Below are 14,833 nucleotides of genomic sequence, written 5' to 3'. Positions count from 1 at the left end.
GGGGCGAGCATGCTTCAGGGCTCCACATCCCAGGATGGGTTGTACCACGAGCCAGGTGCCATCGTCACAGTGGTGCCTGGTCGTTCTGTGGATGGGCATTGTGGGGTGCACGGGGCTGTGTTTCAGGGTTCCCCAGACAGGAATACTGTAGCCAGCTGTGACAGTGTCAGTCAGCTTCAGTGGGGCACTGGGTAGCTCCAGGGCAGAGCCACATGACTGATGGGCATAAGAGTGGCACAAAACTGTCTGACACAGAGGGTCAGCGGGCTACATGCTTCATGCTGAAACTGTCACAGGAACAGAAAATGAGCAAGAAGACATTGTATCTGCACAGTAAAAATACCCAGTAAATTAATATTTTTAATTGCTGTTACACACAGAAGAAATGAGAAAAAAAATACATTCCAAATGAAGAACTAAAATAGTAAAATCAGCATTAAAATGTGTTAAGAAAAGATCCCAGATCAAGTGGCCGTACTGCATGTGGTGACCTTTACAATCACGGTAGAGGAAGTATTAAGTGCTAGAGACTTTCAGACGTGGCAAAACCCTTGGCTCCCCGGGGGAGAGCAGCTGCCTCAGCCACATCTTTCAGTGCACTCTGCCTGGAACGCGTGGGAGAGCGGCTGGAGCGAGAGGCTCGCGCGGGTACAAGACATGGAGATTAGTGTTCAGGACAGAGCAGCCAGGCTGTGGTCTCAGCCAGGCAGAGCTACCGCTTACACAACGGCATTTACTTTTGCCTTCCTTGTCTGGATGGGTTTTTTTGTTTGTTTTGCAGTTTTATTTAACAAAGCAGCAGGTTCTGCTGACCTGACCCTGCCAGCACTGTAGGCTTGGAGCAAGCGTCCCCAGGTGAATTAGGAGCAAGGCCTGGTCCAGCAGGAGCCTAGACAAGCAAGGTCTAGATGTCTACTGATTCAGCACCATCACCCAACGGGCTGGCTTTGGTTTCTTGCTTTTTACCAGTCAGGAAAAAGGTTTTTTTTATTTCCTGATTATCTGTTTTTTGACTGATGCGAATTGGCCCAGTCGTGCTCCCACTGCAGTCTCAGTGGCTCAGCCCCTGCATCCCTCTTACATGAGACTGGCCTTGTGTTTCAGCCTCACTGTTGAGCCGTCACACCGCTCCAGTAACTCATCCTACAGCAGCATAGTGTCACCACAGAAACAGTACAAACCACAGAAGTTTTGGCAGTCCTGCCAACTGGCCACCTTTTTTCATTTGTAGTCTATCTAGAATTGTACATTTTTATTCTTCACAATAAGAGCAAAAATAAAATAATATTAAGAAAATTTCCTCTGAACTAAGAAAACTAAAACCCATCAAACATTTTAAAGAAACCATAAAAATTTGCATTGTGTTTGCTTCTGAGTTCATATTAAGATAAGATTTTACTGCAGCTGCTTCAAAATTATGGTCCATTTCACATGTCCGCAGCTCACATTCCTTGGTGTGTAATTCCCTGCCTTCATTTGTGTTTGTACAGCAGCTAGTTCTACCAGAAATAAGTAGTTTCTAGCTGTGGTCCAGATTTGAAATCAGTGAACAGTGTCATTTTTATACTAGTTGAGAACATGGTGATGGTTTAGAGCTGTATTTCTAGATCAGCTTTTGTTCTGGGCCCTAGGACTGGTGGTACAAGCACCAACTTTGCTCCAGAACCTGCTGTTTCTTTGATTCAGTTGAAAAGGAAGTAATTCAAGAAGGATGTGCCAACATTATTGATTCCATCTAGGCCTTCCCTCTCTGCTGATTTTAAAGCCAGTAAACTAACTTAAAATCATAGAATTTAGACATCCCTTTGCAAGTTGTCCCGTGAAACCTAGCTGACGTTCTGCAGAATGAAGGTTGAACAGAATGACTGCATTTTCTGTTCCAGCCTTTTCAATAGCCAGAGCAGACTGTGAGAGCACTGTGTTTTGGCTGGATTGGATTTATTCTAGCTAACAGTCAGGGATGACCAGACTGCAAAATCCGGATGCACGGTTCATGTCTAAGAATTTGGTTGAGACTTTTAGAAGAACTAAAAACCATTGGCAAAACTGAAATTAGAGTTCAGACTTTTAGGCTAAACCCTACTCAGAGTTCAAGTGCAGCTGAGCCCACCCTGTTAACCAGTATGAATAAATATTTTGCATTTGCTTTCCATCTAATACAAACTGAAAAGGCAGTCACACATTCCATGCTTTAAGAGAAGTCCTGCAGATCCCTAAAAGCATTTTTAACACTATGTTAGGATAATACTTGGGACTTATGTAGCACTTTACATCTTCAAAGCACTGTATGAGCACTACTCCTCACAGCATCCTTGTGAGGTAGGTAAGTGCTAATATCCCCATTTTAGAAATGGGGTGAGGGCCTGGCCCCATGCTGTTATAACTTGGCATAGCACTCACTGGCCCTCATATACTTGTGCCTTTTCACACCAGATGAGGACCTGGCCCCAGAAGATTTAAGTGACTTACCCAAGGCCACAAAAGGAGCAAGCGTGGATAAAAGGCAGGAGAAGTGCCCAGGAGGACTTCTGTCATGAGAAGTCAGCAACTTCCCATCCTCTTCCAGGAATGTAGTTATAATGCCTCTGCTTAAAAGAGCCCCTGCCTGTATCCAGAAACCAAGCAAAGAGAAAGAGACACCTGCCACTGAGCTTCACAGTTGCTGTTTGCTTTGATCTGCTTCTTCCAGAACAGCTCTCAAAATTACCATGATAATAAGCTGAAAACAGACAGGCGTTATGTCAAACTACAGGACTGGAAAACTCTGAAGAGCCACTAAAAATTCTGCAAAATTGGTCCTGGGAATTTTATATACTTGCGTAAAAATATATCAATTACCTCCACTGATTACAACATGAAACCTTCAGCAATCTACTTAAAAGTCATGTTAGAGTCTTTAACCAATCAGTCTTACAGTTGCCTAAATATGGAGGAGTAAGGAGCCAGGTATTAAGCACAAATGCAATTTTCTTGGTAGAGGAGGAGAAAAGATGTTAAAATCCTCTGGCTTTGGTCTTCTCAACCCACAGTTTCTACACCAGCTTCACCTTGCTGACATCAGTGTGACTGGCACAGCCCAGAAGCATTACTAGCATTTAAGAACCAGCTGCAATTAGCATTGCTTCTTAGACTTCATCAGGAGTTCTGCATGAGAAGGATCTATCTACAGAAAGAGATACAAGGCTGAAATAAATGTGCTACTTCTTTTATATGTCCAAATAAGGATCCAAAGAATTTCCAGGAGGGTGATAACTACAGAAAGGAAAGAGAACAAAAGTAATTGGACCATGTGTGTAACCTCAAGTGACCATAGACAAGAATTGTGTTTGAACACAGCAGTGTGAAAAGAAAGCCTCTGTACTTTGCAAGCAAAGGCACTGATACTGCTGGGGCCAGGCACACTACACCACTGGAGTGCTTCATTCCCTCTGTAACGTCCCTGGGCTGAAGACTGGGTGTTTCTCAAAGACTGTACGCCTGAAAAGGAGAAGAATGGATCAAACCTTAAGAGTTTTACAGTGCAGAGACAACGTGAAAGTCTGCAAAGGTAGTGCCACAGACAGTCACGTCATTGCCGCTTCTTGTTTGCTCCCTTTCAAAGTGAAGATTAACCTCGCTGGGGTTGAGGGAACAGTTTTAATCCCAAGAAAAGGTATTTAACAGGCTGTCAGCTACTGCTTAGTGTTTCTCAGGGTTTATGAAACTCAAAATTGTGTCAAATCAGTGTCCACACCAGCTGGTCTCTTCCCAGCAGGAAAGGGCCTCCAGGAAAATGGTCTTATTAAAAGAAAGAATGCAGAGCAGGAGAGAGATTTTGAAGATTGAGAGCCTTCGCTGGTGAACCTCCAAGCCAGCCAGGACTCTCCCTGACTTCGTATGCTGAGGGCTCTGCCGCATGCTCCTGGGAAGGCTGGAGCTGCTGCAGCACTGGGATGGAGCCAGCGTGGCTGGCCAGGATGTGTCCCAACCAGCCACTTCAGGTGAGGGGACAGTGAGGGAGCCACAGCCCATGTTTCTGCTGTCCCAGCTAGAGCCACTCAGAGACCTCTGCCACCAGAAACAGCACTTCTGATGGCTGGTGGAGAGGAGAGGAGAGGCCTCCAGTATCACTTAAAACATCCTTTTCTGCAAGTATCCTGTGGCTGATGGTGGAGCAGAGTAACAAAGCAAGCAAGGACACAGAAAAGCAACTTGGCCATCTTCAGGAAATTGGAGACTACTCATTTCTAGAGGGGGAAGAAGAGATAATGAAAATTCTAACTTAAATAAAGCTTACTTTATCACACATGCATTGTCCTCAAAGCAAAGGGAAGCTCAGGGTGTGAGGGGGGTCCTCTGAAGAACTGCCAGCTAACGACTGAGTGCTGGACTGACCCATGACAAGGAGATGTAAATCAGACAGAAATATGCCGTTTGCTGACATGCTGGGAGGACAGTGGTTCACCCCAAATGCTTAGATTTCCTCTTAGCTGGATCAATCTGTTGCAGGAAGGGATTTGCAAACAGTCAAGCTGAGTAACAGCAGGTGACATCCGCAGAGAGCTACACTGCAGGGTTCAGGCTGCGGCCAGGAGATAAGCAATGCTGATGAATGAAGATGTTTATGGCTCTAAATCCCCTTAGCAGTTTACTCCAGGCAGGCCCTAGTGCACAAATGAATGAATACTGACAATATTACACAACAGCATTAAAGAGAAGAGATTACACAGGGCTGTGCTATTTACAATGCTCTCCCTCTTAATAATGCAGCTGACCTTTCTGATCTCTGAAAAGCAGCAGATGACTCCATGGGGTCAGGATGGTTAACCCAGATTTTTGTAAGACTGGCTGCATTTGCACTAATGCAGAAGTCGTGGGACTTGTTCCCCGCCCAGTCCCACCACACAAGGCTGGGGAGGAGGAGACCCTCAGCACCTCTCAGCCCCGAGAGAAAAGCTAGCAGGGTTGGTAGGGTTTCCTCAGCTGCCCCCTGACCCTGCCACACTCCTCACAGAGGAATTCCTCCTCTGCCGACTGTGCCAGGGACTCTATGCCAGGCTTTTGCCTGGAATGGTCTGGGCATGCTAGGTATGGAGACTGTGGTGATTTTCAGATGGTCTGAAGGGCTGTCCCTCCTGTTCCCTCTGCCCGTGGGAGCATGAGCGAGGGGCTGTTGGGGCATGCATGGATTCGAGCTGTGCAGTCTGCTCTGGTTGTCCCTGTTTGGCTGCAGGTTTAAGTGCGGGAAGCCTCAGCAAGCTTCCTTTGCACACCTGAGTGCGTTCGTGTCTTGCAATGAGCCATTGGGGGAGAATCTCGGCCCATGGGAACAGCCCTAGGACAGAGAGAAGGAAAAAGCACATTCGAGAGAGTTTCGAGCAGAAACGGAGCTTACTGTTAGATACCCTAAATAAGAGGAGAAAATATACATATGATCACAAATGAACTTGGATTAAAAATCAGGGCAACCTCTTCCTGTATCTTTTTAAGAGAGTCTGAAGTCAGAAGTAATCTTGCTTCAGCAGATGGGCTGACAAACCAACCAAAGAATTTGGATCAGAATTAAACAGGCTTTCCTAGCCCTGATGGCGCAGTTCTCACTGCGTTCATGTGAGTTTGAGAAGGAAGCAGCAGGCACTTTGAACACACAGGACAGTGCTCTTCAGGAAGCTCTGCAGAAAAGGGGCTTTCCAAAAACAAATGGTGCAAAGCTGATCATTTATGACCAGCTGGCAAAACACAACAACAATCTACATCTAACATCGGGGCCTTGACCACAGGAAATGCTCACGTGAAGATTTGAGAGAGATACTTCAAGCAGCAGTATTGTAAAGCTGGATGAGTATATGGAATATTATTTTTTTGGATACTGGGGAAGAAAAGCATAAAGGTTAGATGCCTGTCTGCCATACTAAGAACAATTAGAGCATACAGTAGTAAGACACATGCTCAAAGTCCTGCTGTAAAAATCAAAGTTCCTCATGCGCTCATTACATCTCAGCTGTCACCGGTGGCTGCAGACTGTGTAACTGCACACGCATGGCAGGGGGGAATGCACTGGCCTGGCTCCCTGGATGCCTCTGAAATCCTGCCAAACTCCTTGTTCTGCCACATGGGAAATGCTGACTTGCACCTACAGGCCTACCCTGGAGCAGCGATCAAAGCACACAGCACTGCATGTCAGCGCACCCCTTGCTCTGCTCTCTGCTTGGTGTTTTGCTTTCATTCTGGTTCTGCTGGGGGCTGCCCCACATGCTGCTGTTGACTCCAAAGCTCAGCCTTCATCTGGATATGCTGTTTTTACTCTACCTCGAGGCTTCCTTCAGCAGAGGCAATAGCTCCAGTTTGCATACTGAGTTTGTAATGCACAAGAAAAGACTAACGTCAGTTAAATACATTTTTACCTATGACTTTAGCAGAGATCTGTGCCTGTCTGCCTACTATTGAAAGCAAGTCTTTTAGCACAGTGCATGGCCAAACCTCCTTTCCATCAGCCCTCCTCTTCCCAGACATTGAGCATCAGTTTCAAGACTAACAAGTAAAATGCAGTAGTACAGCACTTCCAAGGAGGAAAAGTTGAATGAGCTACTGCAGGGACAGTCTAAGCTTTCTGATCTGGACTCCACACTGAAGTAAGCTGTATTCAGAGAAAGCCATTGAAAAAAAAAAAGCCCCAAAGGTAATGCTTCAAAGAAGCAAAATCAACATCACCAATGTGCCTAGAGAAATGGAGATCTCTCTCAGGGGTGAATGCAGCTACAGCACCTGAGATATAACCCACGTTGTTCACAGGCTATTGGCACTCCACCTAGCTCCTCTTTCTGAAGTCCTCTTCATCTCTGCTTTCTACAGCTGACAGTGCAATAAGCATTTGGGCTGCATAGTAAGTAGCCATGATGATGAAGCGTGAGTAGGGCACAGGAAAGCAGAACTTGTTAAGTGCAATGGTCAGATCCGACACCATGAACAGCATCGCGCCGATGCAGGCCGAGAGCTTGGTCCATGTCCAGAGGTCGTTGCACAGCTGCATGCCAGCAACTGCTCGCCAGCCCATGAAGCCAATCAAGGCGATGTAGACAGCTACCAGGTAGGTGAATGGGCCTGAGAGGTAGGAGTACAGGAAGGCGTAACAGGAACTGGAAACAAGGCCCATCAACAAGCCGGCTTTGAGGTCCAAAGGCTTCATGCCAAAGGCTGAAGAGTACAGGATGTGTGTGATGGCGAACATCAGCAGACCTGGAAAGAGGCATTGACACGGCAAGTGTGACCTTTCAGCACTGATTGACAGTTGGTAGCAGAAGAAAACATGGCTATATGGGGTTTTAAATATACCGCGGTAAGCACAGGCTTAGATGTCCTTGCAGTGTTACACCCCTTAACACTTTCAGTGGGAACCATACTGACCCCTTGGGATAAAAATCCGTGCATAGGAGATCAGCCTTAGCACCAAGCTCTGCCCTAAGAAAAAGCCCCAGCACATCTGCAGCCGCAGCCCAGTACAACTCTGCAGAGACACAGCCTTCTTGCTGAGAGGCCAGGTGAACTGAGCTGCTACAGGAGGAACAAAGCTCGTTTGTGGGGTGGTTCCTCCTCTCCTGCTTTGGATGGAAGGGTGGGGGCAAGGCACACCAAAGATCATCCCCTCTAACTATCCAAAGTGTTTTGCTCATAGGTCACACGTGGAATAGGAAGGCTGGAATCAGAGCACTGTAGGAACAAAATCTGAAAAAAGATGCCAATCCCTCCAAACAAAACCTGACCGTATTTAGCCACAAACCCCAAGGCACTCAGGGACTAAATCTGGCTTCTATTCCACCTCTGCCCATAGCTAGGAGAAACCTAAGCTGGAAAGAAGCAGCTGGCATATTTCAGGGATGGCACCAATGTGATTTGCCAACAATTTTATGGCTATTGCAAGATTCAGATGAACCTTAGCTGGAATCAATTAGTGAAAATAAAATGCCAGCTTCCCTTTGAAGTGCAACACTCCTGAGAAATGCCAGATGTGGGTGTTGGAAGGTACTGCCCATGCGTTACTCACTTGCAACTAATCCATTTGGCAAAAAAAATGTCACAATGTACTGGTACAGCTGCTAACTACTAGCTGTCATGCCAGTCATAAATAATGGGCACCAAACAGAGTCCAGCTCCTCTGAACCTCTGGTTCCTAGCCCCACACGTGGTGCAGCTGCAGGCTGTCCCACTTTATCCTGGCAAGGTTATTGGAGTAGCTGGAAGTTTTCATGCAGCTTTGAAGCATGAAATGGAGAAAAGGATCTGGGAAGCTGAGTCCTCCAGCAGGACGCTTGTTTACATTTAAAGCATGATGCTGTGGTGTAAAGGACAGTCAGTAAAACCTGCTGCTGGCAGACATTTCTTCATCCTAATACTCTTGTGTTGAGACAGCTCAAAGAAGGGGAAGTGTCTCCCTGCCTTTTGGGGTGGACAAGATCAAACATCCACTGAAAGCTCAGCCATGTTGGGATGAGAGGGGAACCCACAGAAGGGAGGGGGCTGGTCTGCAAGGTAAGGCCAGACAAAATGAAGGGGAAGGAAGAGAAGTGCAAAGGAGAGCAATGAGAAGTTGATGTTTTACAGAGCTGTTACACACCATGGGCACAGCACTGAGGAAACCAAGGAGGTATTTAGGACAAGAGCTGTCTGTAGTGTTATAGTGCAGGAAAGGTTCAAGCCCTGGGGGCAGTAAGGAGAAGAAGATTACTTTGCCCTAGCAGTGAGGAGGGATTTTTTCCTTCAGTGGCATTATATGGAGAGTTCTTGGACGGGGAGCTGAAGAATGTGTTGTCCTTCATGCAGGCAGCTGGCAACGAGGGGGAGGAGGAGGAGAGGACAGCATGCGGCAGCCAAGCAGAAGCCCACAAAGGCAGGAGGAGCTTTGTGATACGTGGTGAGGCTGGTCATAAACAAGGGAGTCAGCTCCCAGGTTTGCTCATTCAACACCCACAAATCAAGCCAGGAACTGGGGAGACCTGTGAGGGCTGCACAGGGAGGGGGGGTGCATTTCTCTTGTATTTCTCAGCCTTTGGCTTGGTCCTCCCAACCACATCAAGCAGATCAGCCCTTCTCCTTCCTGTCCACTTCCTTCCCCTGGGTTTCCTTCTCCCTCCCAGCCCCTGGAGTTTCCCCTCAGGCTGGCAATAAGGCCTTTTTGTTAGTCCCTGTCTTCTTCACCAAATGCATAAATTGTTTCTAACTGCCTGCTATCAAAGGAAGTGGATGTTAACACTGTAAAGGATCTCCTACATGCAGTAAGACACTAGTCAGAAAATAGTGTGTTCTTAGTGAACTGAAACAGTAAAAATGAAAAAAGTCAAGTGTGCCAGGAGTAGGTTCCCAGGCTCCTAATTCCCTATAAAGTAATGAACAAATGTCCTTTTATAAACTCATTGACTCAAAAGCTATTCAAATCAGCCCAGTTCCAAACCCTTTTTTTCAGCCCAAAAGCTGTAGAAATTGAACAGAAAGTACATTTTTATCTAGTATTTCCTCCTATTCTGAAATTTCCAATTCCCGCAAATGATGATGTCAAAGGGTTGAATATTGTCAGCTGTCAACAACAGCAGCCTGCTGAGTTTTAAATAGGAGAAAATATGTTTTGCAGGAGAGGTGAAGGATGAAGTAGTGTGGTGCACTTTATCTGTTAACAGCTGAAATGCAAATGTTAACACTTCACTAAGGAAGATGGTAGCTTGGATTAGCATGGACTGAGGCAGGCAGGAGACTGCCAGAATGAAGGCTGAGATTTTCAAAATGCTCCAAGAGAGCTTTTCTTCTCCTTAAGAAGAAAAACGTGTCTAAATCCACAAAGCAACAATTCTCAGCTGTGAGACTAGGGTCAAAAATCCAATTTATTTGCAGTTTAAAACACGTTAGGCAGATACTGAGCTGCTGCAACTGGTTGACCTTCCTCTAGTGTTAATTTGGAGAGGGAACTCAGAGACATCCCAGCTTCGTGGGAATGGAAAAGCTCGGAATTTGGAACAGTCCATGTATGAAAACGGTCATGGTGAGAATCAGGCCTTGAATGTTTTCCAAGCCACAGCTCAAGGAGCAACTTGAGGAAGCAAAACAGAAGCACAAGCAGTTGGGCTGAGGCAACCTGCACTGAGCTGGGTACCCCTGTTAGGAGGAGGCCCATCAGCGGGAAGGCCAACACTCAGCACAGAGGGAGAGAAAGCTGGAGCTCCTCAGCAACATGCCCAAGGTTCAGCCAGACAGATCCAATCCTCAGAGCCTAATCTAAGCCCCACCAAAATCAGTAAAAATTTTGACATGAACTTTTAATGAGATTGGGATAAGCTCCTGGGAAGCAGGATTAAAACCAGATTCAGAGCATTTGGCCTTTCATGTCTGGCATTTGCACACACTTCCCTCTCATGAGGGCTTGTGGGAATCCCAGAATAAAACTAGATACTGACCTCATGAGAGGGGGAAAAAAAATAAGCCTTTGATTTTCAGAGCTGACAACAGCACAAGTTAGAAAAGTTCCCTCGTCTCATCACATTTTCCAGTGGGACTGTCACAGCAGCCAGTTAATGGTGGGTGTTAAGCAAAATCCGTGTGCTGGTTAAATTAACTTCAGAAACCCCACCAGTCAGTTTAGTGAAGGACTCAATTGCTGCTGATTTCTTGTGACAGTCCAAGGCCAGGAAGGGTGTTGCTGCAGGCAGGTTCAACGTGGCTTTAAATGATTAATCTAAATCATTATGTTGTAGTCTGCAAACTAGCAAAATAAAACAAGCTTGTTTTGCTCTAAGAGGTGTGGATCTTTCTGTAGAGAAGACAGGCTATTGTGCTAAGGTTTGTCTTTGATTCCCCATCATTTATGTGTCTTGCAAAACAGACATGACTTGTACAACAGGCTGCATGATTCACACTGATGAACTTGCAAGTAGGACACGATTTCTAATGCTTTGGTTTCTAGCCTCCCCCAGGCTACAGGCTTGTCTATCAAAACATAAAGGTTCTCTCCACCTGTTCTCCACTGAGGACCTTTGCATCGTGTGTCCTATTTCTGATCCTTGTAGCGAAAGGCTGATGGATCTGCCTACAGAGAAGTAGGAGATAGATAATTCCCATAGTTTTGTGGGAGCTGCTGAGTGCCATGATCATTTCCTTCTCTTCCCCAGGGTTTCTGCCCATGCCAACTTCCCAGCTCCAGCCAGCTGAGATGCTGTAAGCATGTGCCAGCAAACCAAACCTGCCCCAATTACCTCTCTAACCTCAAAGACAAGCTCAAGAGAAAGACTCATCCACAGTGTGACTCCTCTAACCATGATGGATTTTAGTCAAGGGATGAGTGCTTCCCACTGCCCAGGGCTGACGCTGTACATGAATAAACAAAACATGTGGCCCAGCAACTCATTACTCAATGAACAGCTGGACACTGTGGCATCCCTTTAGGACTGACACTGCACTCACCATGAATGAAGTAGCCCTGCTCCTGCCAGATGAGAAAGGCATCTCCCACTGCCGAGAATATGAGTCCCGCTAGGATGCGGCTGGCGCTCCGGTGTGACACTAAGAAGTTAATTCCATGGGCCAGAAGGAAAACCCATAGGCAGAAGATGGGCAGACATTTGATGAGGGCACTGAACCAGGAGGGGCTGGAAGTTGGCAGCCAGAGGACAAAATAGACACAAGTGGCTTTAAAGAAGGGCACCAATTTGGGGCCTTCACTCTTCACCTAAAAGAAACAAACATTAAAAAAAGATAAATTAATAGGATCATCAGAAGCATCAGTGGAATAAACTGCATAACAGAACTGTCTCCTTCCTTTTGAAAGCTGCTCTTTCATGTATACTATCAGATATAGCAGCATTTTGTACCCTGAGAAAGGCTAGTTGAACTTGACCATGATCCTCAGCCTAGACCTTTGTGATCCGCTCTGCTGAAAATACTTACTGGCTGGTAAGATGGGGTTTGGGTGGTGATGATGGGGGAAGTTTTAGATACCTTTTCTCTTTATTTGTTCTACTGAAAACATTTAGACCATCAGTCAAACTCCTCTGGTGGTCTTTACCACCTATCTTATGTTTAGACTAACCCCTTTTATACACCTCCCTTCCTGTAGCTGCAAAAATACTGCACTCCCTAGGAATAGCTCAGCAGCAAACAAGCCAATAAAAGTGCAAATCTTCCCTTGCATTTTGGCAAATCCTCTTGCTTGGCCAGTTGCAGGTCACCTAAGGATACAACCTCTCTTCTAACCCATTTCCGCTCCTGTCCTGTAGCCTCATGCCTGGAGCTTGCTGCTGGCATCACCACATGACTTCAAAACCCATCACATCAGTCTCCCAGGCGAGGATGTCACTTCCTCAGCTGACTAATATCAACATCAATCAGGTGTTGCTTTGTTCTAGCATTACACTAAGAATATACTGCCTATATTGAAGGAAATGTTTTGACTCAGGGCTCTACTGTATAAATCCAGACACATCAAAGCAGCATGTGCACTAGGCTCCTCATAACAAAGCCACAGCAGGGGAAGGGCGCAGAGCTACAGACTCCACAAGCTGAGTCTTCTCTTAACACACACTTAGCTCAGACCAACCTGGGCAGTGGTAAGATACATATTGTGTTCACCTGTACTCCTGTGATACTTCTGCATTTTAGTGCTGGTGGGGAAAACCCTGTATGAGAAACAAAGCTACAATTTTATTTTCTCCTGGAGTGCAGCTGTGGGCTAAAACAAGGAGAAAAGGAAGAGACTGTGATTGTCTCACGTCCCTGCCTGAGCTATGTCCTGAGGTCTTCTAGAAGGCCTGTTTCCTCCTGCAACTAAGGCTATGCAACCTCCAGAGCTCCCCTGCAAGCAGGGATTCACTCTCAGTCTTCTCTGGTCAAGCAAAATTTAGTTGCTTAATATCACAACAACTTCCCACTACTCATGGCCAAAGCACTCAGAAGCTTCATGCACTGGAGGAGGACACGGGGAAAAATTCTGAGGCGTGAGAGCTGGCTTCACACTGCAAAGTCCACCATAACCTGAACATCCATGTGTGACACTCTGAGGTTGCTTATGTCATGCAAGGATCCCATGCTCCAAAAAGCTGCAAAAGAAATATTGGTCTTTTTTTCCAAATCACTTGGCCATACTTCTACTTCCTGCATCATGGGACATTGCCATGACACAAAACCAGCATCCATCTTCCTTTGATGCAGTGTGCCTTGGGGCAGGTTGAAGATTGCGCAGCAAATATCTCTGTGCTTATGGTGCTCAGTTAATAAAGCCTAAATTCATCAAAATTCAGGAACGGTTACAGACACAAGCAAAGGGAGTCAGGTGAAGCTGGAAGACGGAGGCAGAGGCAGTGGAGGGCATCTTCACATGCAGTATCTAAAAGAGGGAATGCAATCTCTGAAGCAGCAAGACCATAAATAAAAGGCATCCCAAGAAGACAGTGCTTTCAAAATTGTTCTCACATCTGATGGAAATTTCCCCAGCATATCAGCAGTTTCTTAGCAGTAAGGTATTTCATTATTCCTGTATACATTATTCATAGGCTATTACCAACACAGTTTTTAAACACTCCATTAAACAACCAGGCTTCACAATTCACTCACAAAAGGACATCAGCAAGACGTTGACTTTCTTGTATTACATGGGGAGCCCATCATGAGTCCTCTACTTATGTTGTCTAAATTAATCACCATTTACCACTTCTTGTCTACATTCCTTGGGAGAATTCTGGCAGCAAATAACAAATGAACTTGAAAGAAAAGTTATAAAAGCCCATGTAGTTTCACAGGACTAGGGGTGCCTGGGAACTATGAAGTATTGCAGGAGGAAGAGTGGAGCCAAACTCCCCCCTCCTTCAGACCCAGCACCTTGCCCTTCTGAAGTGACACATCAGCCTCTGACTACGCAAAGCCAGTGCTCAACTCCAAGTCTTCCTCCTCCCCTTCTGACTCTTTTTTTATTAAAAATGCAGTTGATCACATTCATCTTCTCACAGTTGCAGGCAACAGATGACAGTGCTTCTGGCAGGGTTTCCTCCTCACCCCCAGCAGTTGTGGAGTACCCCACCACACCGCAGTGAGCCTGAGATCTTCAGCACGGAAAACTATCAACCTCCAGAGCTATGAAGTGTGAAAGAATCTGCAGCATCAACAGTGCTCCAGGTCCCTGTAACAGTCCCAGCTAAGGCAGGTAGTTTTGTACCTCTAAAGGCAAAAGTTCAGCCTTGTTTGCAACACATCACAGAGGCACTGTCAGAAGCATACAGGAGAGTATTTGGGTTAATAAACTCAAGAAGTTTTATTTAATACCTCATATTAAAAGAAAAACACCTGCTAGGAGCAGTTGCCATTACAATCACAGCTTGCCCTCCCCTGTGTGCATGCATGATAAGACAGGTTTTAATTACACTTGTCATTTTCCCCAGGAACCTTTCCTTACTGGCTATAAGATATGCACTTGTTTGCTTGGTAAACTTACAATCACCATTTCTTACTATTTGAATGTGAATTTTCCAAGCCCAGCCAGCGTTATTTTAAAATAATGGTTTGTATTATTTCTGTCCTAATAATAATAATTAAGGAATTTTTTAGGCATAAGGGGTGAGATTCCAGTCTCAGTTACTCACCCATAACCTTGGGTGACAAGAGTCCTTGTGTAAGAATAACCTCATATATCTAGAAGGGCTACAAGCTCATTAACACTTTATTTCTTTACACTTTTTCTACCAGTATACTTCAAATGAGTTTTTTTCGAAACATGCCCTTGCCTATTGCTGAATGCTGCAGCTCAGTGGAGCCCTTGTCACGGCTCTGACCAAAATGAGTGCCCCATGAGGGACACCACCTGCTGAGACAGAGGTACCTGCGCAGC

The 14,833-nt window shown here is 45.8% G+C and overlaps 1 protein-coding gene across 1 annotated transcript in view; it reads right to left on the bottom strand.

Annotated features, from left to right (window-relative positions):
* Window positions 1-342: 342 nt before the first annotated feature.
* TMEM86A (transmembrane protein 86A) overlaps window positions 343-14,833 on the bottom strand; it is a 29,669-nt gene continuing 15,178 nt past the window's right edge. Inside the window, exons 2-3 of the mRNA XM_074918103.1 lie at window positions 11,422-11,686; window positions 343-7,215 (exon numbers count right to left, since the gene is read on the bottom strand). Of these exons, the coding sequence (XP_074774204.1) occupies window positions 6,788-7,215; window positions 11,422-11,686 (693 nt within the window). The 3' untranslated portion in view covers window positions 343-6,787. The remainder of the gene's footprint in view (window positions 7,216-11,421; window positions 11,687-14,833) is intronic.

Source organism: Athene noctua, chromosome 14, assembly GCF_965140245.1.
Source record: "Athene noctua chromosome 14, bAthNoc1.hap1.1, whole genome shotgun sequence".
NCBI classification, from domain to species: Eukaryota; Metazoa; Chordata; class Aves; order Strigiformes; family Strigidae; genus Athene; species Athene noctua.
The sequence above is the reverse complement of the archived record's forward strand: the minus strand, read 5'-3'. Positions and strand labels throughout refer to the sequence as shown.